Source organism: Pelodiscus sinensis, chromosome 7 (assembly GCF_049634645.1).
Source record: "Pelodiscus sinensis isolate JC-2024 chromosome 7, ASM4963464v1, whole genome shotgun sequence".
Classification (NCBI taxonomy): domain Eukaryota; kingdom Metazoa; phylum Chordata; order Testudines; family Trionychidae; genus Pelodiscus; species Pelodiscus sinensis.
This window is the reverse complement of record NC_134717.1, coordinates 49,071,826-49,097,175: the sequence shown is the minus strand read 5'-3', so window position 1 is coordinate 49,097,175 and position 25,350 is coordinate 49,071,826. Positions and strand designations below refer to the sequence as shown.

Here is a 25,350-nt window from a genome sequence, read left to right as displayed (position 1 = left end):
CATCCCAACCACTCTTCTTTCCTTAGGTGGCTGGAGTGGGGAGATGGCAATAAAGCAGGGTCAGAGTCCCTATAACAGCAGAAGATTCCCCAGTGCTGTGACTAGTCTACAGAACCCATATCTGCACTGGCAGACTGGAGCAGAGCAGGTCTCAGGACCTGGGCTATAGCTGTGAAGATTTGGTAGCATATATATGTATTTCTAAAATGTTCATGTCTACCAAGACTGATCTATCTTCATAGTGACTTTCCTTGCTTTTCATGCTGCACTGTACTAAATGTATCTCCTTTATGCGCTCTCTCTCTCTCTCTATGGCATGCTTTAGTGCTAATTTAGTGTGCTCTTTTATAAGTTGTTCCGCTACTCTCCAATTGTGCTTGCATTTGCTTTTGAAATTCCTTTAATTGTGACTTATTCTGTATTTCGTGAATGAATTTATTTTGGTGGTGCTATAGCATAGATATTTGTACCAGAAATTCTTTATATGGACAGTTGCACAGTGCTCAGATTCTGCCCGTTGTGATGCTTGTGCAACCCATTTAAAGCCAGCTACGTTGCATGGAAGCTGTAGGGGGCAGAAATTTGTCCCTTTTAATGTGAGTATAATATATTTTATTTAATAGAGGCAGGAACCCTAATGATTACATTTAAGTAGGCATCATCAACTGTGAAGGCTTCTGAAAATTCTGCTAAGATATCACCAATATCCAGACATAAATAAATGGATTTCCCGACTTTAGCTAAAGTAGGGTCCCTAACTCTCTATTTGGTCACATAAATCAGCATTTAATATTGGTCCCTCTAATGAATCTGTGCGTGCTTCAGTGCTGATATGAATACCCATGCAATTTGCAGAACTAGTTGACCTGATTTTGAGGGTCAGGTTGGAAAATTATGATTGCCTGGTATTCATTTTGTGAGTTCAAAAATATTCTTGTTTCCCTGTTATTGTTTACAGTGGTTCAATAGCACAGTGGAACATCCATTTAGCCCCTTGAAAGAAGCACTTCAGTTTTTTAAATTATTAATAGAATGAACTTTTTTATTCTCTTTATTAAAATTCATGCCATTAAAATAGCAGCTTTGAAGCTTACAATAAAGCAAATTACCAGTAAATTGAAATGATAATTTGTTCAGTTTTTTCAACACACTTCCTGTCTCTGATTCATTTCTTAAATACTGTCAGAACTGTTTTCTTCAGTTGTACTGTTTTTTTTAAATGCCCATTCCTGGTTAAACTATGGCTTTGCTAATTATTTCAGCAAGAGGGTAGGGGTATTTTGTTTTTGTTTTCTTGTGGGGTTTTTTGCATTACCATTTTTTCTACCTGTTACCATCAGGGAGGGAAATGTGCTAATAAACTGTCATCCTCAATTAAGTTTAAAACACAAGGTTTGGGTCTGAATCAGTGAACTGCTGCCAACATTGTAACAAAGGCTCTGTCAGCATGTGACATTCCCCAAATAATATAGTCTTTCTTCACTCCTTCTCTTATTCAACCCACTCTAAAACATCCTTTCCGTACTCTTCTTCCTCCCGAAAAATCCATTCATTCTTTCACCCCCAGTCTCTCTTTCCACCACATCCATTTTCTTTGATTGGACATGCTTCCCTCTTCCTGGAGTACAGTGATTCCTGTTGCAAGTGGCCCCTACTATGGCCTTACCACCTATTCTTTCTCTTCTACCTGAGGCCCTGCCCACTCCTCTTTTATTGAGCTCCCCAACCCCAGTCCTCTTCTTTCTCACAAGCCCTACCCCCAGTCCTGGCTGGAAATCAGAGCCAGGCTATGGTAAGAACCATCCAGATAGCCTGGGACCTGGGACCCTCTACCACTCCTGTGCAAGGGTTTGGGATGCCCTCTAGCCTCTGTCCTGACCCCTTTGGCTATGCTGTCCAAGACACAGGGAGGATCTGGGGCTCCCTGGATGGCTCTTATACCATCTCATAGAGCTGGAAGGGACCTTGAGGAGTCATTGAGTCCAGTCCCCTACCTTCACAGCAGGACCAAGTACCATTCCTAAATGCCCCCCCTCAAGGATTGAGCTCACAATGCTGGGTTTAGCAGGTCAATGCTCAAACCACTGAGCTATCCCTCCCCCCTTGCCTGACTCTGGCTTCTGGCCTGGCCAGGAGTGAGGCCTCGGGAGGAGGGTGGGGAGAGGAGCAGGGCATGGAGTCTCATGGCAAGCAGAAGCTAAAGCCAATCTGAGCCCCTTCTTCCCACCAGGAAGAGGCTTGTGCTGCCCCTGAGCCTTGGTTGAACTCAGAGCAGCATTGCAGAGAATCCAGGACAAATGCTGTCTGCAGTCAGTCAGCTCAGGACTGAGACTTGAACTTGGCATTTTGGAACTGTCCTACCCAATTTGGTGGTTACCTGAGTGTCAGGTACTTGATGAAGTGGGCAGCAGGTCCCTTCTAATGATTCACTTGGGAGATCTCTGATGGGGCTGGATGTGACCAGAACTTTCTTACTTGAGGTGAGTGGCAGAAGGGAGTGAGTGTGAAATCTCCTGGCAGAAGGCAGTGGATGAAGGTGGCATGATTCTCCTGATGATGGTGAATCAGGGTGAGCTCCAGTTTTCCTTCAACTGTGAACTCTTCCAGTTCTGACCTGGGGCTGGCAGGCAGGCTCCAATATATAAACATGGCAGCAGATTAGTCCCATTTTCTCCTCCTGGGGCACAGCTGATGAGGGTTTAGTGAGGTCAGTGGAGGGTGTAGGGAGGTCAGTGGAGTTATTGCAGTTTTACACATGCAACTAGAGTCAGAATTAGACCCACTGATTTCTGTGAGAGCTTGACATTTCTATGAGTAAAATTTTGCTTCTGTGTACAGTACAGGGAACAGTAAGTAGAGGCCCCAATGTTTCTTTTTGGATTACTCTTAAAAGTGAACTCAAGAAATGAAAGTTCAAAGGACAATAATGTTTAGAAACAGGGTGCAGAATGGTTTTTTTTTCAAGTTTGTGTTTTTCCAATTTCCCCCCTCTTCCCAAAAAATGAGACTGTATCTATTATAAACCCCTTGATTTCCATGCCATATCTGCCTATTTCTCACAAAAACTGATTTGCTTCATATGAAGGATACAAGTTCAAAGCAGCATGCAGAGAAACAGTTGGGATGCAAGTTAATTAATGTCCTATCATGAGGTCACCCAAGGTTGCCATGGCTGCACATCATCTGAATAGCAAAGAAAGGCCTGAGTCTCCACTCGATTACACCAGTGCGAACCCAGAGTAAATTCACTGAAGTCAATGAGTTACATCAGTTGAAAACTACTGTTAAGGGAGCTCAGCCTCAAAACTTGTAATAAACAATCACTTCTCCTGTAAACCAAATTGTAATGAACTCCAATGTTTAAAGCATAAACACAGAATTGCACACTAATGTTTAGCAAGGTTTGTTTCAGAGCCTCCCGCATACCACATTTAACTTGGACTATTAAATGGGACAATACCCATCATCTGGTCTGACCACCTGCACATTGCAGGCCAGAAAAGCCATCCATCCACCCCCATAGAGATGCCTAACTTGTGGCTGAGCTATGGAAGTCCTCAAATCCTGGTTAAAAGTGGGGGTGGGAAACCTAGCATCTCTGGGCCAGACCCAATGCCATAGTCCAGAAGCCCCCCCTCAAACCTTGCCAAAGCCTGGAGCTGCAAGCGCCAGCTTGCCTGACTGCAAGGGGGAAGATAGGGTTAAAAATCTGGTTGGCTCCATGCTGTTCTCAGAAGCACCTGGCATGTCCCTTCAGCCCCTAGACATAGGAGCGATCAGGGAGGCCCCCAGTACCAGCTTTGCAGCTCGCATTCTCTGGGAAGAGCAGTCACTGAGAGATGTGGGAGTGGCGTCTGTGGTCACAGGCTGTGCCTCCACCTAGTGACCACACATACAAGCCCTTATGAGAGCAGCACAGAGCCAGGGCAGGCAGGAAGACTGCCTTAGCTTTGCTGCAATGCCTGCTGAGAGCTGAGGGTGGTAAGAGCTGCCCAGCACACTGAACTCCTTGCCCTAGCCCTGAGCCTGATCCCACACTTCAACCCCCTTGCCCTCCAGCCTGGACTCTTGCTCATCCTCATCCTCAGCCCTGTTGTGTATTGGGTTTTGTAGATATAGATCTCGTTGTTGTTGTTATAGTAACTGAGTTAGGTCATTAGGGGTGAGCCCAGCTGGTTTGGGCTGGTGCTAGTTAGTTATGTGTTATGGAATGAAATGGATACTTGCAGCCACTACAGCTTTCTGTGTTTCAAGCAATTTATTTCTAAACTCTGTAACTCCAAATGATATAACAAAGTGTCAATGCGGCAGGGACACCTGTGCTGTCTCCAGCAACAGAAGAAGTAGAAGTCAATGTAAGGAAACATTTTTGCTGTTCTGCAAGGTGGGGGTGAGAACTGAGTGTTAGACTGGAACTAAAACCAGGGTCTGCTTTGTTCTGATGCAGTGAAGCCCAGAGGCTGGGAGATTTTAAAGGGGGGGGGGGGGAGGAAGGAAGGTGCAACAGCCATGCCTACAACAGCCATGCCTACACTTACAGGGCCACTGGGACTTTTTGAGGAGACTATAGAGCAATGGCATGTATATACTGAGCATTTCAAGCTTTTTTTTATTGCAGTAAGGAAGAGAAGAAGGTGCCAATTTTTTAAAGTGTTGCAGGAGCTAAGACCTACTCTTTGCTACATGGTTTGCTGCACCCTGTTAAGCCAGAGAACAAATCTTACAGTGATATTGTGGAAATCCTGGGGTCACATTATGCTCCAAAATCAATGGTAATTGCTGAAAGATATAGGTTCCACAAAAGAGACCAAAAAGAAAGTGAAACAGTTGTACAATTTGTAGCGAATTTGAAAAAACTTGCAGTATACTGTGAATTCTAGGAGATGTTAAATAATGTCATATGTGACAGGCAGGCTCAGATTAAGACCTTTAGAGGCCCTAAGAACTGAAAAGATTATGGTGCCCCCTCATATGTAATTCAAAATAAAAACAATACTATGCCGTAAAATTTCTCTTTTGTGTGTGTGTGTGTGTGTGTGTGTGTGTGTGTGTGTGTGTCCCTGCTGTGCTGGTGCCCTAAGCACGTGCTTAGTTTGCCTATTGGGTAATCCAGCCCTGATGACAGGTTAGTGTGTGGCCTGCACAATGAAGCTATACAGAAGAGGCCCAGCTCACCCCACAGAAGGCTATTAGTATTGCAGTCTCCATGGAACTGGCCACACAGGAGGCGCAATACCTCACTGCACCCCTTAGGGAGCATGAAGTGTCCTAAGAACCTGCGCACAAAACAGTGGGGAGCCAGGAATGTTACCACTGTGGTAAGCCGGGTCACCATGCATCAAAATGTTGTCACCCTCTCAAAATGTTAGTCAACTTCGCTCATTTCTCAGACTATTGCACTATTACAGATAATTTATTTCACAGTTAGCCACACTGTTAAAACCACTTCATGAACTCCTTGGCCAAAACAAGGCCTGGAAGGAGATGGAAATGTGATGTTGCATTTAAAAAAGCTAAATGTGCATTGCTAAACTTAGAGGTCCTGACACATTTTGATCCATCCTTACCTTTACAATTGGCTTGCAATGCCTCCCTCTATGGAATTGGAGTGGTCTTGTTACACATTTGCCTCCAGGAGAAGAGAAACCAACTGCTTTTGCTTCACGCACCTTAAGCAAGGCTCAATTCAAGCATGAAACATTGGGAATAATTTTCGGGCTACAGAAATTTCATCAGACCCTCTTTGGACAGAAGTTTACACTTCTCACTGACCACTGACTGCTGACTGCAATTTTTAGTTCACACACAGGCATTCCACCACTGGCCCCTAGTTGTATGCAACAATGGGCTTTGTGGCTTTCTGGACACACACATGAGATCAGACATTGGAAATCCACTCTGCATTGCAATGCAGATGGTCTCTCAAGGCTGCCTTTGCTAGTCAAACATCAAAATATTGGCCAGAAAGAAATCTTCTATGAACAGTTTGAACATGCCTATCACTGCTGTGCAAGTTAAGAGAGCAACTCATGTTGACCCAGTACTATCCCAAGTTATGGACCTAGTGATGCATGGAACATCTCTATGGGATTCTTAGGTCTCACATGACCTTGTTCTCTACATGTCCAGGAGGATAGAGTTATCAATCCATTCTGGGTGCTTGTTGTGGGGAATGTGTCTTTACTCTAACGCTACTGAGACAACAGATATTAGAACAGCTACATTCAGGTCACTGTGGAATGATGTGCATGAAAGAAATTGTACAAAGCTATTTTGGTGGCCTGGCTTGGAGTGTGCCATTCAGGAGAAGGTAAGAGCTTGTATTTCATGCTAGGATGTGAAGAATGCACCTCTACACCCATGGGACTCGGCTGAAAAAACATGGCAACTAGTTCACTTTGATTTTCCTGGCCCATTTGAAGGTAACATGTTCTTGGTGGCCAGAAGTCTCTATAATGATGTCCACTATTGCTGAGAGTTCTATCCAAAAACTATGTGGATACTTTAGTTATATTGGTCTTTAAAATATAAGTGAATGACAATGGTCCGCAGTTCATCTCTCAGGAGTTTGGAAATTTTATGAAAGCAAATGGGATTCATTACATCTCTTCAGCACCGTATCATCCCTCCACCAATGGATTTCTGAAAGGTTTGTGCAGACAATGAAACAAACTCTGAAATTGGCTAGAGGACATTCACTGATGCAAAAGCATCTGAACACCTTACTATCCTACAGAAACACACCTCATGCTACAACCAAAATGTCCCCAGACTTACTAACGATGGACTGCTGAAACCTTCTGAACAACAACAAATTGTGCAACGTCAACCACAAGGTCAAGTCATCAGGCATGCATCCAGAGCAAAAGTCTGAACCTTTAGTCTTGGAAAGCTGGTTTTGGCTCAGAACTATGCTTCTGGAGCTAAATGGGTCCCTGCCACTGTCATCACTCAAACCGGACATGTTCCCTATACTGTCTGGACTGCAGAGGATCTCATCTGGCAACGGTATGTAGATAAGTTGTTGCCAGATTATGCCTGCCTCCAGGACACATCTCCGGTTGAGTTGCCTGACCTCACCACTACCAATGAGCTGCCAAATCATGAATCACCTGTTCCTGACTCTCCTCCTCCATCACTCCCTGCGGCGAACACAAATCCCCTCCTTGAGCAGGCTGATCCAACAGTGTCACTTGTTTGTGCTTCAAGTCCCGAGCCCATTCTCAGGCCCACACCCATAACACCTTCAAGTGCAAGAACACCAGACATCTACCATTATCCACCTAGACAAAGAAGGCCTCCTCCATGGCTGGACCTTTAGTTAAGGTTAACCCAAGGTTACAGAGCAAAATAATCCCAGGGATTAGCGAGGAATTGAGGCAGTCTACCCTCATTCCCTAGTTTAGTGTTTGTTTTATTTAAGGGATGTTCTTATTAGGAGTGGAGGAATATGTTGTGTATTGGGTTGCTGTAGATATAGATCTCGTTGTTGTTATAGTAACTGAGTTAGGTCATTAGGGGTCAGCCCAGCCAGTTTGGGCTAGTGCTATTTAGTTCTGTGTTATGGAATAAAATGGCACCTTGCAGCCACCACAGCTCTCTGTGTTTCAAGTGATTTCTTCCTAAACCCTGTAACTCCAAACAATATAATGAGCCCCACCCCAGACTCTGCACCCCAACTCCTTGTGCCAGTCTCCACCTGAACATCTCATTTTTGGCCCTACCCCAGGTCCTAGGAAAAGCACTTAGCTTCTGCACCCCCCACAGAGCTATGTTTGGTCCGCAACTGATTTTTCTCTAAGGGTCAATGACCCCTGTTAGAAAACGAGTTGCCATGTTAAAGACTTAGTTACAGAGAATCTAACATTACAGAGAATCTAACAATCAAAATGACCCATGCTCCATGCTGCAGTGGAAAGCAGAAAAACAGTGAGTCTCTGTCAATCTGATTTGAGGGAGATTTTCTTTCCAATCACACACATGGTGATGAGTTAGACCCTAAGCGTGTGGTCAAGATCAGCCAGGCAGATACCTGGTGGATCTTGACCAGAGAAAGAATTCTCTGTAGTATCTCAAGATATGTCTACACTAGAGAGGTTTTTTTTGAAAAATTCCCATTTTTCAAAAAAATCTTCAATTATGTCCACACTGCAATCACATTCTTCTGAAAGAAAATTGAAAGAACTGAGGGGTTTTTCTGACATTGGTAAACTTCTTTCTACAAGGAGAAGCTTTTTTCTGAAAGAGTTCTTTCAGAAAAAGGTGTGTGTGGACGGGAAGAGGGAGTTCTTTCAAAAGAAGAGGAAAGAGAAAAAAGCACCGGTTCCCTGGTGGCCACTCCATCTATAGTAATCAAAGCTTAAATGTGAGATAGCGTCCATTCAGTCTGGATGCTCTCTTTCGAACAAGCAGATCACTTTTTCAATGTGCTTTGGCGGTGTGGACACTCTCTTTTGGAAGAAGTTTTTTCAGAAGATTTCTTCCAGACAAGCTTCTTCCGAAAGAAGCCTGCAGTCTAGACATAGCCTCAGAGTCCTCCCCATCTGGTGTCACCAGGAGTTGGAGATATTTTCTGCTAGCAGTTGCTGATTGGCTACATGCCATTCTAGGTAGTCTCATCATACTATCCTCTGTGTCTTTGATCTAACTGACATTGCTATTTTGCAGCCATGAGTTCCCACTGAAAGGTCTGATACCAGGACACTCCATAAGTTACAATATCAATGATTAGCAGTAGAGTCCAAGTTCTTAGTATTACAGGGAAATGAATCTGAAAATCAGAGAAGTATGCGGAAGTGTGCATGGTCCATAAACTTACATTTAAGGTTAGGTATTTCTCCTACCTACATGTAGCTCCCCAGTGCTTTCCCTAGCAGGGTGCAGGGCCCAGGACGATCATCTCATCCATCTCAGGCCCTGCCCCCACCCTGCCCCAACTCTTCCTGACTCTACTCTACCCCTGCTCCACCCCTGCCCTCACTTTTCCTGCCCCTGCTCCATCTTCACCCCGCCCCCACTCCACCTCTTCCTCTAAACCCCCTCCTCAGAGTGACATGGCCAGGAGGGTTAGCAGGGAGCCTGGTGATGGCAGCTGGGGTCCCTTCTTCCCCTGCCTTCACACTCACTGGTGGCAGTGGGAAGCAGAGTGCCCCAATGAGTTGGGGTGGCAGTCCCATCCCTTCTGCAAAGCCCCCTTCCTGCATGTCCAGCTGGGTGCTGGGGGAGCAGAGCAGGCAGGAGCCTAGTTGCTCTGCTTCTCCCTGCTGTTGACAATGAGTATGGAGGGGGGCCCAACCCCTGCTGTGGCTGCTAAGCCCCCTATTAGTTCCCCAGGACACCCTGCATGAGGCCCGGGGCAGCTGTCCCAAACCCTATGGATGGGATGGCTCTGTAGCTCCCTTTGATCCTAATGGGATATGCTTATAGCAGGTTATAAAAAGTTAGTGAATGAGGATGCCATTGTTTCCAAATCAGTGGTTACAAGTGGTAGGAATGAATGATTTCTGTTGCATACGTATGTATTTGTGTGCTTATTTCATAGCTGTAGCTAAAATGTACTGCTAGAGCTGTGGTAACTTATCCCAGTGTGTAATAGCTCACAGTGGGAAGGTGGTGGGGGGAGGGGATTTGGACATGGGTGCTGTTGTGACTACTCTTGAAATGCAGAAAAGGAGTAAAAAGTGACTTTAAATAGACTGAATTGCTAACATTCCAAATTTGACACTTCTTGGTTTCCTAAATGACCCCTCAGCCTTCTATCTAATTGTTGTATCTGTTCTACACTAATTTGGAAGCTTATATTCACCAGTTGTTGTAGTGGGCCCAATGGTCAAATTGATCTCCTTTCTCTTCCAGTGAGATGGTCCTACTACTAGGATGAAATAAGCAGAAGTGTTATAGCCACTATCACACTTCATTGCAGGTTATGCACTAGAAAAGAGGGATCACAAAACAGCAGGACACTGAAATAATAATTGCAGAGTTGATTTTGTGAAGTGTGCTGCTGCCACAGAATCCCCTTAGGGACATAAGGTTCCAGTTGTTAATCATATCTTGACGTGCTTTTTTAATTAAAAAAGGTATTCATTTTTGTTTAGAAAAATATGAATTAACCAGAGCTGCTTAAGCCAATGTTCCATGAACAGAATAACTGAATGATAATTGGTAACTTTGCTTTGCTTGCTTTCAGGGAATTGCGTAGCCTGGTCATTGAGATGGTCTTGTCAACAGATATGTCAGGACATTTCCAGCAAATTAAAACAATGCGACATACTTTGCAACAGACAGAGGGGTACGTTATTTTCTATTCTGTTCTTCAGCAGTTTTTAAATGAGCTCGTGCACAAAAGACTTCAAATAGTTGTTTTTGTTCTGTGATAACTGGAGCATATCCTTGATTTGACAGGATAGACAAAGCCAAAGCCATGTCTTTGATACTACACGCAGCCGACATAAGCCATCCAGCAAAATCTTGGGACCTGCACTACCGGTGGACAACAGCATTGATGGAAGAATTTTTTCGACAGGTGCCATTTTCAAAATATGTTAACGTAGTTAAAGTATAACTTACGCTGTTAGATATCTTATCATTCCACCTGTGAGAATGCTGTGAGTTATAATTCAATAGTGTGATCAGAATTGTGCTTGCCTTACTCTCACAAGTAGTCCCACTGGCTTCAATACAACTACTCATGTGAGTAAGATGTTGGTTAATATCTATTTCAGGTAATTGTAGGCTCCAAAGCATTCATTTTTTTCTTCCCTCTACAGTATTATAATTTGTCAAGTTGATTTCACTCTTTAGATAGAGATCTGTACACACTCTGAACTAAAAAGAGGCATTGGGTAGGAGGGAGTACCTGGATATGTGAAGGATGTGTGTTCAGCAAAGAAGGCAGATGAATGTTATATCCATGTCATATTACATAAGTCTTCCCTTTTCCTGTTATTATGATCTAGTGCTGTGAATGTCTCATATAGATATGATGGAATTTTTCTTTCAGGCTCTATGAGGCTACTCAGGCCAATGGGAATCTTTCTATTGATAACGTGGCTATAACTTTGGGCTCACACAAGTAACACAGCAGTGGAGCAGTGTTTTTTGTTGTTGTACAAAAGATAAAATACTTCTTTTTAAATGTGTGCTTGTGTACTATTGCCAGTGTCTAATTTAATAGCAACATATGTTTATTTCACGGAGTTATTTTTTCTAGTAACAAATAATGAGTTTATCTTGAATCAGTGAGGAAGCGCAATTAATGTTATTTTTTAGTAAAGAGGAAGGGCTTTGATCATGTTTACATTCATTCTTTCTGTTAACTCCAAACACTATAGGCTCGTAAAAACAGAACATATTCTACTGTCTAACAATGATGAGGGCGGGCAACCATTTCAAGTAGTGAAACTTAAAAACAGGACATTTCAGGTGCCTTGCTAGAATTGTTTTGGATCCTAAGATGACATGTGAAAAACTGGATTTGTTTTGATAAAATGACCATCTGTGGTCACTTTACATATTAACTACAAGTGAGGGATATTTTTTTTCTTTCTGTTGAGAAAAATATATTTTAGACTCCTCCTTTTTCTTCATCTCAATATTTAACATCATTTTGATTTGGGTTATCAGTGTGGTGACATGGTATCCAGCCAAAAGAAGCAATGGTGGAATGGGGAAAAATCAGCAATTTAATAGTGGCGGCATTTTAGAAAACTACATTTTGCTGGCTCCCATGTTTTCCTAATGTTCAGTTTATTTTATGCAGCTAGGTTATGTCCTCAAAAGCACTATGGGAGAAATAGCACTTGATAGAATATGCTAGACAATTCTTAGGAAGAGATTGACATTTCAAATTTAACTTGCATTTAAATGGGAAGCTTTTAATAAGGTAGGCATAAGCTGATAACCAAAAGGATAAAGGCAATCCCCACTGTTTTGTACAACATTTGAATAGTTCATTTTAGAGCACCATAATTATTTTGAATAAGAACATAACGTACGAAGATAAGAATGGCCATACTTAGTCAGACCAAAGGTCCAGCTATCTTCCTATACTGGCCAATGCTAGGTACCCCCAGAGAGAATGAACAGAACAAGTAATCTTCAAGTGATCTCACCCCGTCACCCTTTCAGTCTCTGGGGCTAGGGACATCATTCCTACCCATCCTGGCTAATAGTCATTGATGGACCTAACCTCCATTAATTTATCTAGCTCTTTTTTGCACCTTATTAAAGTACTGGCTTTCACAGCATCTTCTGGCAAGGAGTTCCACAGGTTGACTGTGTTGTGTGAAGAAGTAGCTGTTTTAAACTTGCTACCTATTAATTTCATTTGTTTGATGGGAAGAAGAAGGCCTGGCCTCAAGGCAAGGAGAGCAAGGAGGTTGCCCTGGGTACTGCACAGGCAAGGCCCTACTCTGCCCGGCATTCACCCTCCCAGCTGCTCTTTCACTGCCCTGGCTGGGAGCCGCCCAGCCACGCAGCACAGCCACTGTCAGTGTGCCACCTTGGGCCCCACAATTTTTGGTCAGGCCAGGGATTACCAAATGAAATTAATAGGTAGATATTTTAATAAAAATATATCCATCCAAAAGGAAAAGAAAGAAGAATACATAGATCTTTCAGAGTCTTCTTGAGTTACAAGTGTAATCAAAACACTCTCCCCCATATGTGGGAGATAGGATCCACCATGCCTGGGCCCTGCATGCTGTTTAAAACAACAACAATTCAATTAAAATTGGACCTAGTGTCCCAGCAGCAGGAAAGCTGTTACAGGAAGAACCATCAAAAAATGCATAAAACCTAATTTAGACACATCATAGCACCGCTACTGACTACATCTTTGACAAAGCAGATAAGGAAAGGCAGATACTAGCTTCTTGGCCTTTTTCTATGTTATATTTTCAAACAGAATTAGTCATACATTAAACTGGAATGGGGTCAGGGCAATGAATCGGTCAGGAAGTTACATCATCTGCCCAGGAGAGTTCTCCCTTAGTTCCTAAAGATGCTCAGTATTGATTTTGAAAGTAAACTTGGCAGAATCTTATTGATTCTTTGATTTGCCTTTGAGAGTGACAACTGGTGCCTTTAATCTAAATAATGAACAGACCCAGTTTTGGGGAAATGTTGAGCAGCAGCAGATCATTAATTAAGTTCAATATCAGTTCCTGAAATGTGGAGTCACCAGTTGGTGTCTCTTACCGTAAATGGAAATGATGATGATATAGAATGCTGGAGGAAAGGGGAGAGGTCATCAACCCAGAAGAAAAGGTCAGAAACAAGTCACTGCAAAAGCATTTTAGATATAGGGAGGCAGGGAGCATAGGGAGACAATATAATTTAGCCCGGGGCAGTATCATTAACAACATACAGTTCTGTACTGCTATGGTATGGAGAGCATAGCCTCAGGTAAAACTCTAGATACTACTTTATTATTTCAATGTAAAATGGCACAAGCTCATAAATAAACTGCGCAGAGACTTGAGTTTTATAAAGGCAATTTTTGTCATTGAAATGTATTTAAACATTTTGTAATTATAAACATGTGAAACTCAGAGCATCTTCATTTCAAATGTAGACAACAGAAACTGGGATAATATACACTCAGCCGGGACAGGATTTAGGCTGCACATATCTCTAATATGAACAGTTCTGGTTGATGTTAACGTAGATGAACCTCCACAGCCTCTAAAATATGTTGCAAACAAGCACAGTCTGGGGGGCAGGGGAGAGGGGAAGGGAGGGAGAGGAGAGAATAAGAGAAGAGTCTAGTCTTGCAGTCTGTAATAGTCAAAATTCCCACCCATCGAGGTCAGTGCCTTTACTGTAAGAACAGCAGGATCTGGTCATAACATTTAGGTGAACTCGGAGCCCATGGAAAGTAGAAAATGTGCTGGAATTTCATTTCCTTTTTCCATCCAAATGGGGAATTAAATGATAATAACTATTTCATATTAGTTTGGTGTGTCTTTTTTCTGTCTCAGCCAAAGCCAAAAGGTGCACATCCACACATAAAGAAAAGTAATAATATAAACTGACAAGCTTACAGTGTCTGAAAATGATTGAGTTTAAGTTTTATGTGACAACTTAATACTTTGTTTTAATTGAAACTGGTTTGTACATACCTAGATGCTAATTAAATAGATGTAATTAAAGCAGCACTTGAAATATAATATCAAGCACTTGAACTCTGACATCCAGCTTGATGTCTGTTAACCAGCCTGTAAATGTGATAATAATTAGGACTGACAGGGAACTGGAAACTTTTTTTCTAAGATTGTTGCCTTCTATACTACATTAGTCAGTCAAAAAGGTTAAATTTTGAATAGTAAAACACTGTTCATGTTAGAAGACACAAGTTTGATAAAGAAATTTCAAGACTTCTGAACTTACGTATTTTTTTAAATGTCATTCGCCTGCTCTCTCAGCAGCACTGATAAAACCACCAGAATCTGAGAGTTTATAAAAACATGAATTTTTAATATGTAGGCTAGGTCTAGACTGTACTCTTTTATCGGAAAAAGCAATTTGTGTAGCTTTTCCCGATTGCTTTTCCAGAAGAGGTTTTTCACCGTTTGGCCCCGTCTAGATGGGGCCAAATAGCAGAAAAGCCTCCTCTTTTGGCAAAGCCCTTATTCCTCATAGACCGAGGCATACAGGGCTCCCCGAAAGAGCATGTTTGCTCTTCTGCAAAAGAAGCGAAAGAGCAAACATGTTTCCTGGACGCAATGAAGTCTAGATTTACCTGTAGTTTTAAAAGTGGGCACAGATGGAAAACGAAGATTTTCCTAGACTGAAAACTTTATTCAACTGTTACTAAGATTTAAAATATGTATCAGTAATAATTTAAAGGGCAGAGCTTTAGAACATAACTGTAAAAAAGTTATTTTCACTTTAAAAATATGCTCAAATCACATCTACTCATCTCAAATGCATTATAATAAAGAAACATACATCTGAGGTCACTCAAATAACCATCTCAGCTCTGATAATGTTCTTCTCTAGATTTGAATTTAGTTAAAAACAAAAAACTTTCAAATAATGATTTTAAATTATATAACTGATTTTCTTCAAACTTAGCTTATTTAATTTTTATATCTTGTAAAAATTAAAGATAAAATCAAATTTTAAAGCTGTGCCCTGTGCCACAATTTTCAATGTATGAATTTGTATAAGAAATTCCAGAATTCACTGTATATTATATGAACTGTCAAAATATGTATGGCAGTAAAGAGAGTTAAGGTTTTAGATTTTTAGTTTTGATATTTTAACTATAGTATGGAATTTCTTGACTTTTGCTTTCTCAAACACAATGTTACATTAACATTGGGGTTTTTGCCAGAGATAAAGTAATAACACACTCCCAATGTTAGATAATCAGGCCACAGTTCCAGTGAGGCATTCTGGAGGCATCTTAAGCCGAATGGGTTGGTTTAATTTTTTAAAATAAAACCGTTAGTGTAGCAGAAGCCTGTGGAACCAGATCCTTACTTAATTGAAATCAATGGAGCTACACCAATTAACACCAGTCTGAGAACCAGCTCCTTCATTATATATTCATGTGGTTCACTTTTGGGGACCACTAGCTCCTCGCTGCTGCTCTCTTCTGTTCCATGGAGTCAAATTATGGGTATTTCCTATGTGGACAGCGTGAGGGCAAGGCTGTCTGGGCACGCTTCTCATTTCAGACATAAAGCACAAAGTCAGTTGTAATTTAGTCCATTGTCTCTTTTCTTTCCCTCTCAACCCATTCTATGTATATATGGCCACCAATGGGGTTTTGGTATCTTCCCTCTGCTCTTTCTCCAGCTCTAGATATCTCTCCATCTCTTAACTCAGATTATGGAATTCAGTTGGATTTTAAGGGGAAGAAGTGGTGAAATCATCCATGTCTATTTGAAGCGTGTTCTTCTACCTCTAAGGCTATTGTTAAGTAGTTGTACTGGAATTATTTTTCTGTTCTTTCCTCACGTGCATTCCATATCATCTTTCAGTGCTAAGTGATAAAAATATTCAAGGTCTATATTTTAAATGCAAATTGACATCATTCTACAATTACAAGATTATCGATAAATTTCCAGGCAAATGTGTAGCCCCCACCATTTTAAAATGCCATCCTATAATTAGGAAAATCTCAGAGTGGTAAGTGTCCACTTCTCTTGTCCACAATCTCTTCAAGAGAAGTTAAATTGATGGGTGTCTGGATGCTCCAACTCCAAGTATTGAGGCTGCAAAGGCTCCTTATAAAACTTGCTTTTTATTTGCCTTCCCTGACAAATGCTTTGGTCCTGACAAGATCTTTGCTTTCAACATGTTCTTTTAAATACGAATTATTAAAATTGAGTTATAATGTTGACTTTTCCTTTTCTTCTCTCTCTCATTTAAAAAAACAATATTAGATTAGTGTTACCCACAGCTTGTTTTAATTTAGGAAAAGAAGTGAATTGTAGAAGTAATTGGTCAGATACATTCTAGGAATGTGCAGGCTTTCTCTGTTGTATGTGTGTTCTTATAATATGAAACATTGCTTTTCCAGGGAGACAAGGAGGCTGCTTTAGGGCTTCCATTTTCCCCACTCTGTGATCGCAAGTCTACCATGGTGGCTCAGTCCCAAATAGGTAATGATCAATGTGATTTTCTTTTTCGCACAACACTTTTCAAAAGCCATAGAACGAGACATTTCTTTCTACACGCTTACTCCCAGAAATCAGAGCACATCACACTAGTAACATGCTTTTGTCAAAAGGGACATTAGGCTCTTTCAGCATGACTTAGGAAGCATGCGGGGCAGTATGTTTTGTTGTTAGATCAGGGAACTGGAAATCTGCCTTTTTGTGATCCAACTATTGCTACAGACATTTTAGAATTTAGTCAAACAAAGCATGGAGAAGTTGTCACCTACACACAGTCACATAGGTCTTATTGCAGTGGAGACATACCCTGTGGCTGGCCTGGGTCAGCTGACTTGGGCTTAAAGGGCTTAGCTGCCAGACTATAAAATTGCAGTGTAGCTGTTCAGGATCAGGTTGGATCCCAGGCTCTGACACCATTCCTCTTGAAGCACAAATATACCCCTAGAGTCAATCTGGCCAGACACAAGTAATTCATTGTTTTCAAAAGGCCCTTCAGACAAACTCCTGGCATCTGTCTCCAGCACTTACACAAGGGAATTCCTATATCACTTTATCTAGCTATAAAATGGGTATAATATTTACGTTCCCCCTAGTGAATAAGCCTCGTGAAAAGCCATTTCAATGACCTTTAAAGTCTTATTGTCTTCACCGTTTAATACTGAATTGAAAAGCCATTTAAAGGGCCTAGTCCAAATTATGAACCAATAAGGTTCCAAATTTACGTTGAGAAGTATAACAAACCTATTAAAGACTCTTTACTCTTCTTAGAAAGAGACAGACTAGTTTTTTTCTTTCAAAACGCAGTATCTAAAGCAGTGCGGTATAGTTCATCAAGTGGACTGAAAGTTAATAAAACTCTTGAATGCTAATACCAACTCTGCTACTGATTGGGTCCCTAATTCTGAAAATATTTATACATGAATGTGAAAAGACACAGTGAATTCAATTGGACTGCTCAAGTTGTCTGGCTAGGTCAAGACCTCTTTTGATTAGATAATAATCTCTTGTATTTTGGTACCATTTAGGCACCTCTATCAAAGACTGTGGTCTCATTGTGGTAGGTGCTGTATAAACGTCTAAAGAAAAAGACAGTATATTCCCTGCAGAGCTTACATTCAAAGTAAAGAGCCTTAACATGTAGAGAATTAGGACGTGATTTCTCAGTGATGAAATGCATGCCCTTATCTTCATCCGTCATCTGTAAAATAGAGATAAAAATAATTTAAAGCTTTAAAGTTTTATGGGGCCAAAAACAGATAGGAATTTTAAGAGTTTGCTGAGGAAAACATGTCTTGAAAAGTGCCTTTCACAAATATCAACATGCCCCCCAAATAATCTCGGGGAGATCCCATTTTTTAAGATGTCATATCTTTGAACTGAACAATATCCTCCAATACTATATTGTAATTTAATATGGTATCCCATTCCACTTCCAGCCAGACTCAAGTGGCAGCGTACTTGAGTTTATGCCCGTTGCTCACCTTTGTGCTGGGGCACCTTAGTTAGCATGTGAAGAGAGCCTGAAATCTGTGGCTCTGTCATGTTCTACCTAAATGTTGTCTAAGTGCTCAGCAGAGGATAATGCCTCATTCTCTCTAGCTATGTCATTCTCTACCTTGATAAGCACTTTAAAATGTAAAATACATTGTTCAGCACTGACATCTTAAAGCTGTGGGATGAATGCTGTCTCCTAGGGATATTACTTGTTCTCTTAACTGATTTGACAGAACACTCCTACACACTGTGAAATAACACTTTACTTCCACAGAATAATAAACAGCAATTTGCAATATTGACTCATTGGCATGAGGCTCTGAATGGTAAGAGAGGTACTTTGACTTCTTGCCCATTGACTCCATCATGACATCCCTTTTATTCAGTAATTAATTGCAGTTTCCAATGAAAATCTTATTGTGAAATGTGCTGGGTTCAGTGGAGACAGGAGTGAAAAGCTGTAAATATTAGCACTTATGTATTTCTCCTGGCGGTGTGGGTTTGTTTTCCTCAGCAGACTAATAACAATGGAAATTACAGCAGAGAAAACAAAAAATTCCAAGTATATTGAATCTGTATTGCATTTGTCTTCAGACTATTATCCTGATATTAAAACATAGAAGTCCAACATTTTTCCAACTTAATCGATATTATGAATGTCATTAGATGACAATTCTCTTTAGAGTTTTACTAATCTATGGTTTCTGAAGATGGAGCCAGTTTGAGAATAAAGACAGAGATTAGTCATTGGCTCTGAGACCTGGGATACTGTATCACCTGAATTAATCTCTTTCTGTTTTTCAGGTTTCATAGATTTCATAGTAGAGCCCACATTTTCTCTTCTAACAGACTCAATGGAGAAAATTATTATTCCTCTTATAGAGGAAGCTTCAAAGTCTGAAAGTTCTGCCTTTGGGACATCTAGGTTTGAACACTTTCTCCTTTTACTTTGTGATTCTGTGTAACTAACATTAGCAACACTGGCATAATTATTTTATAATCTGTTCATATATGCAAATGTCTGATGTGAATAGTTATACTGTGTTGCCACCTAGTGGCAATGTCTTGCTATTGCAGCTGTTTACTCTTACTTGGACTAGGAAAAACGTTGTTCTTGGAAGGGCAAAAAACACAATAAAGATCAAAGTACCTATCTCTAAAGACATGAAGATGAATTTTCCTCAGGACATACAATAAGAAAATGTTTGCTGGTTCCCTTCCATCATAAAATATATTGGGTCTTTTCTCTTTAAAGAAAACTAAGTATTTTGCCATATTCTCTTTTTAAAATGTGGCTTTAACATTCACTGTAGTTTACCACTGTAAACATACTGCAATAAATAGTTCCTTAGGTTTGGTGGTATCAGAAGGATGTGGCTATAACTTTGCTTTGTTAGGATTAACGTACCCTTCATGCATTTCTCTTGTGGGCAGTGTTCCCAACCCCTTTCTGCAACTCTGCTAGACTAAGTCATCAGTGGTGCCACATACTCTTTACTCACTTTTATTGATTGGCGATCAGGCAACTTTAATCCCCAGTTTTACATGCGGGTGCATAAGTGAATGAGAGGTGAGCAGAAGCATTGCACTGGGGGGCTTACACAGAGATTCATCATTAGGTGTCTAATCCTGCAGGCCACATTTTGTACAAAATTCCCGTTAGCTGCAAAGGGAGATTTGCCACAAAATAGGATCTATCGTTTGGTGTTCAGAGATTTCATTTGTACTATTGTATATCAATGTTTCTCAGGTGCACATGCATACATTCTCTAAACTGATGCACTTCCTGTTGCTTAGTGGATAATGCCAAACATTATGGTTAATATTTTAACATATTTCTTAATACTTAGTCCTGCTTTGCTGGTATATTTTGAAGCACTGGGGTTTAATTGAACTAAATACTGACTTCAGATAACAGGCACAGAGCTCCTCTGGTATGCTCCCAACTGGAGCCTACCACATGCCTATGAAAACAAAGTTTGCTCTGTCATGTATTGCCTTTCCAGCCCAGATTAGCAGCAGATGCCTCTCCAACTTGTCCAGAACAATCCCACTCATTTCAAAGAGTTGCACAGAAAGGTGTTGCCAAACTTGGTGTGTTAAAATTCTTCCAACTATTTAGCCAGGAAGTTGCACACTGCCACATTTTTGTAGTAATTCTCTGGAAATATGGCACTAAGTATTGTTCACAGGAAGCAATTCATTTAATAAGGAAATGTGTCTTATACTTTCCTTGACTAAGGCCAATTTTCTAGCTAGTGATATACATATAAATCTGAAAAATATCAACATAAATTAATTGTTTTTATGTATGCATATCCCCAATTCTATTCATAATGTGGAGTTTTCTTATTTCTCTAGCCACCATAGCTTGGGAGCAGTATGCAATGCTGATGCACAAAGGCGACCCAGTGTAAAAAGTACTTCAAGTGATGGAGGGACTTCCACAGACAACTCTTTAGCAACGGTTGACCTATCCAGCTTTAAGGACAACTTGGTGCAGATCATTCAACAAAACAAAGAAAGATGGAAAGAATTAGCGGTGCAAGGTATGAAAAACCCATGGGGAATGTCCTCCAAGTCATTCCCCAAACCCTCCTCTGTTCATTTTACCCTTAAAGCCCCTCTAGATCTATAAAAATGTGTCTAGCTGTCTTATATGCATATTGCCAATGTTTTTACAGCGGTAACTTCACTTTTCAGCTTGCATATGTTTGCAATCTTTACATGCAATACTAGTCCTGTTTGTGCTTGTGTTTTGTCCGGTGAAACACAAACAGATTTGTGTGAGTGGGCGAGGAGAAGAAATACTACATAGCAAAGTATGGTGCTTTGCCAGATACTACATAGCAAAGCACGGTGCTTCTCAAGAGCAATGTCTTCAGAAAGTGCCATTTAGAAAAAGGCAGCTGGGGGATGGCAGGAGTAGGGGGAGGATTATGAAGTTTCCTACATGTAATTATAATTTGTATTGCTGTTCACTTTAAATGCTTCCTATTAGTCAAAACTCACAGGTTCAATGTATTCTATGCATGCCATGGCAAGATTGCATGTGAATTGGGAAGACTTTAATAAGCTGCATAATTGGAAATGAGCTGTACACCTTAGGGTAAGTCTAGACTACACCTCTCTGTCGACAGAGAGATGTAGATTAGGCAAGTTGAAATTGCTAATGAAGCAGGGACTTAAATATCCCGTGCTTTATTAGCATAAACATGGCCACCGCTTTTTTTGGAAATGGAGCTTTTTCAGAAAAAAAATCCTGGCAGTCTAGACATGGATCTGTCGAAAATAAATCCTTTTTCGAAAGATCCTGTATTCCTCAAAAAAATCGATTTACAGGATCTTTTGAAAAAGGGTTTATTTTCGACAGATCTGCGTCTAGACTGCCATTTTTTTCAAAAAAGCTCTGTTTCGAAAAAAAAGTGGTGGCCATGTTTATGCTAATGACGTGTGGTATATTTAAATCCCTGCTTCATTAGCAATTTCGACGTGCCTAATCTATATGTCTCTGTCTACAGAGAGATGTAGTCCAAACACAGCCTTATTGTATACCATCATCCAACATTTTTATTGCAAATTGTTACAACAATGCAGTTATAGTCAACAGGGCCAAAATGTCAATAGAAGTTTTGTGATCAAAATAATGAAGGATCAGGCTATACATCTTAAGAAACTTAAACATTAAGATGCAGGATTAAAAATGGCTTTGTTTGTCATGGGAAGCAAAATGTAGTATATCAATTTACTTGGGATAACACTCTTAAAAATCATTCAATGGATCTTAACATCTTGGCAGTTGCAGAATGCACCATACTCCAACAAGGCAGAAACATGACCTATAGCTGTCGCTAGAAGTGTAAGAAAGAGACACGTTATAAACTAACTCAATTATAGAATTAGCCAACAGTTCTTCAGTTTGGATCAGTTGTCTTCTTTAGAATATGTTCTGTTTTGACAGATGTGCTCAGGGTGAAACTTGAATCAGACACAATGTACTCGGTACTTACTTACACAATGTACCTTTCTAGTACCCCTTGTCCTTATAGTAAACTATAGCTTCTTATAGCCACTCTGCTGCAAGGTTAATGATCATGGTGAAAAAAAAAGCCTCTTTGTTATAAATCACCAGAGTAATAGTTCATTAAAAATAGCTAGAGACAAGATGCAAAAGTCATATGTAAAATGCTAAACAAATGTATGAATAGATTTGGCTTCTTTCAGTTCAGCTGTATGTAGAATCCTCACTACAGTCTTTGGGGTCATCATTTCCTACTCAGTTTTATGATGAGGTGGTTAAGATTGTCTTTTTGATAAACTGATGTTGACTCTATGGCACGGTCTCCCCAATTTATAAGGTATTGTATCCTGTTTTGTGTGCTCATTCATCCTGAGTGCGGGAAGTTTGGTTTTTGCTTGGTTTTACTAAGCATATTCAGAATTAGATTGCTTTACAGTGCTATTGAATCGGCTATTACTGTGTTTGAATGCTGCAGTCATTGACTCTGCTTACCATTAAAAGTTAGAATATTGCAAACCATGATGGAATGATTCATGCTAAGTAAACACTACATATGGGTTTAGATTTAACATATTTTGGAGTCCACCTATTACTGTTTTCAGCTTAAATTCCTCTCTGCAGAATGATAGAACCAGGCATTTTTAAAGGCTTGAAATGCTTAAATAGTTTAAGTGGAAATTGAATGGTCTATATGTCTTATGCTGACCCTCAGTGCAGTGGTGCATTTCACTATCTAAGAATTATAGCAGATAAATATTAAAGGTGCCCTATATGGAAAGAACGCCTCATTGGAACAGTTTGAGTGTCACAATACTGAAGTCATAAAAGCCCTTAGTATTTCTAACTAAGCCAATGAATGCTCTTTTTGTGGCTTCTGCCTCTGTTTTGACCAATTACATGCTTACATTTCACTATTTCTCTTGGATGGGCTGAAATCAAAATTTCACAGGTAAACACAGTCTCTAGTGTTATGCGCTTGAATCCTTTTGAACACAAAGTGAAAGTTTAACATTCATGGTCTTTAAGTCAAGTTTACAGGGAATTTCAGTAAACTGAAATGTCTTATAATATTTACGAACTACTACTATCAATAAACACCCCGCAAATGTCATCTAAGTAGAGCGTTTAGTTTATTGAAATGTGTACTGGGATTTTGCTACAAAATTTGCAAGTAACATAAAGGTCTGATGAATCTCGTGTTATATATTGGCAGGCAGAAAATGGATACATTGGATGGTTGAACATCTTATACATGATTTCATTGTGAGGACTGGTAGCTATTGTGACAGACTATGGAATCCATTTGCCTTTTGGAAAGGGCAAGAGAATATCTAGGGGTATGTCTACACTACAAAGTTAATTCGAACTAACTAACTGTTAGTTCGAATTAACTTTTCTAGGCGCTACACTAGCGCTCCGTTAGTTCGAACTTAATTCAAACTAGCGGAGCGCTTAGTTCGAACTAGGTAAACCTCATTCTACGAGGACTAAGCCTAGTTCGAACTTACTAGTTCGAATTAAGGGGTGTGTAGCAAAGTTAATTCGAACTAGTGGGAGGCTAGCCCTCCCCAGCTTTCCCTGGTGGCCACTCTGGCCAACACCAGGGAAACTCTATTGCCCCCCTCCTGGCCCCGGACCCCTTAAAGGGGCACGGGCTGGCTACGATGCCCGTGCCAGGTGCAAGACTGCCAGCACCCAGCCAGCAGACCCTGCACCTGACACGGCTCCAGCCAGCCACCCGATGCCCCCCAGCCCTTCCCCTCTTCCCGGGACCAGGCTGGCGGCTCCTGGGAGCTTGCCCGGGACCTCAAGAGGCGGGCACCCGCCTGGGCTAGTGCGGACATCGTGGACCTTGTCCACGACCTCCGCACTAGGCACAGGAAAGTGGCCGTCTAGGGCAGGAGAGCTGCAGCCTGGCCACCCAGGAGCAGGTGTGCATGAAAATCAAGGGGGTCCACTGAGACCCCCGACCCTGAGCCCTGAGCTTACAATGGCCGTACTGGGTCAGACCAAAGGTCCATCTAGCCCAGTAGCCTGTCTGCCGACAGCAGCCAACCCTAGGGACCCTGGAGGGGATGGACCAACGACAGTGACCAAGCCATTAGTCTCGTGCCATCCCTCTCCAGCCTTCCACAAACCTTGGGCAGGGACACCACTCCTACTCCCTGGCTAATACCACTCCATGGACCCAACCACCATCACTTTATCTCACTTCTCTTTAAACTCTGTTCTAGTTCTAGCCTTCACAGCCTCCTGCAGCAAGGAGTTCCACAGGTTGACTCTTTGCTTTGTGAAGAACAACTTTCTGTTACTAGTTTGAAGCCTGCTACTCATTCCTTTCCTTTGGTGTCCTCTAGTCCTTCTATTATGGGAACTAATTAAGAACTTTTCTGTATGCACCCTCTCCACCCCACTCGTGCTTTTATAGACCTCTATCCTATCCCCCCTCAGTCTCCTCTTTTCTAAACTGAAAAGTCCCAGTCCCTTTAGCATCTCTTCATATGGGACCTGTTCCAAACCTCTGATCATTTTAGTTGCCCTCCCTTCTCCCAGCCTCTCTCTTCTCCTCTCCCATCTCCTTTTCCCAGACTCCCCGAGTTTTGTTCAATAAAGACAGATTCCATTTTTGACCACACGTTTTCTTTATTTTGTACATCAGGAAGGGGGGCTAGGGAAGGGTAAGTGGAAGGAGGTGAGGGAAGAATGGGGTATGAGCCCCTGATGGGGAGGACTGGGCTGGCTCTGCGGGCTTCTGGGGGTGGAAGCTCTCCTGCAGCCCCCCAATGGCCTCCTCTCTCCAGATGGCAGCCTGCGGCAAATGCAGCCGGTCTGATGGCCGAGTGCTGTGATGTGCCCAGTGTGGGCACTCAGGGCACTCCAAGACAGGACTGAGAACTGTCTGTCCGGGGTGGGGGTCGGGTCCCTTTAAGCACAGCCCTCGGCTAGCCTGAGGCAGCAGCTCCACGCTCTAAGGCGTCATCTGATGCCCTGCTGGCACTGCTTCCAGCCTCCTTAACCCCGGTTCAGGATCCACTTAATGTGGACATGCTAGTTCGAATTAGCAAAATGCTAATTCGAACTAGTTTTTAGTTCTAGATGCGTTAGTTCGAATTAGCTTAGTTCGAATTAACTAATTCGAACTAAGTTAGTTCGAATTAGCGCTGTAGTGTAGACATACCCTAGGTTAGATAATCTTGGGGTTCT

General features: G+C 41.4%; 1 protein-coding gene and 1 long non-coding RNA gene across 6 annotated transcripts in view; one reads left to right on the top strand and one right to left on the bottom strand.

The window, feature by feature from the left end:
- Positions 1–25,350, top strand: part of PDE1A (phosphodiesterase 1A) — a 290,701-nt gene that overhangs the window by 233,346 nt on the left and 32,005 nt on the right. For all 5 annotated transcript variants that reach the window (XM_075933755.1, XM_014572868.3, XM_025183938.2 and 2 more), the window contains 5 exons: positions 10,190–10,291; positions 10,405–10,525; positions 16,535–16,616; positions 18,930–19,050; positions 20,487–20,674. In XM_075933755.1, coding sequence (XP_075789870.1) covers positions 10,190–10,291; positions 10,405–10,525; positions 16,535–16,616; positions 18,930–19,050; positions 20,487–20,674 — 614 coding nt within the window. The remainder of the gene's footprint in view (positions 1–10,189; positions 10,292–10,404; positions 10,526–16,534; positions 16,617–18,929; positions 19,051–20,486; positions 20,675–25,350) is intronic.
- The window catches only part of LOC112545553 (uncharacterized), a 57,252-nt gene continuing 46,714 nt past the window's right edge, over positions 14,813–25,350 (bottom strand). Inside the window, exon 3 of the long non-coding RNA XR_003089059.2 lies at positions 14,813–17,829. This is a non-coding gene — a long non-coding RNA (uncharacterized LOC112545553). The remainder of the gene's footprint in view (positions 17,830–25,350) is intronic.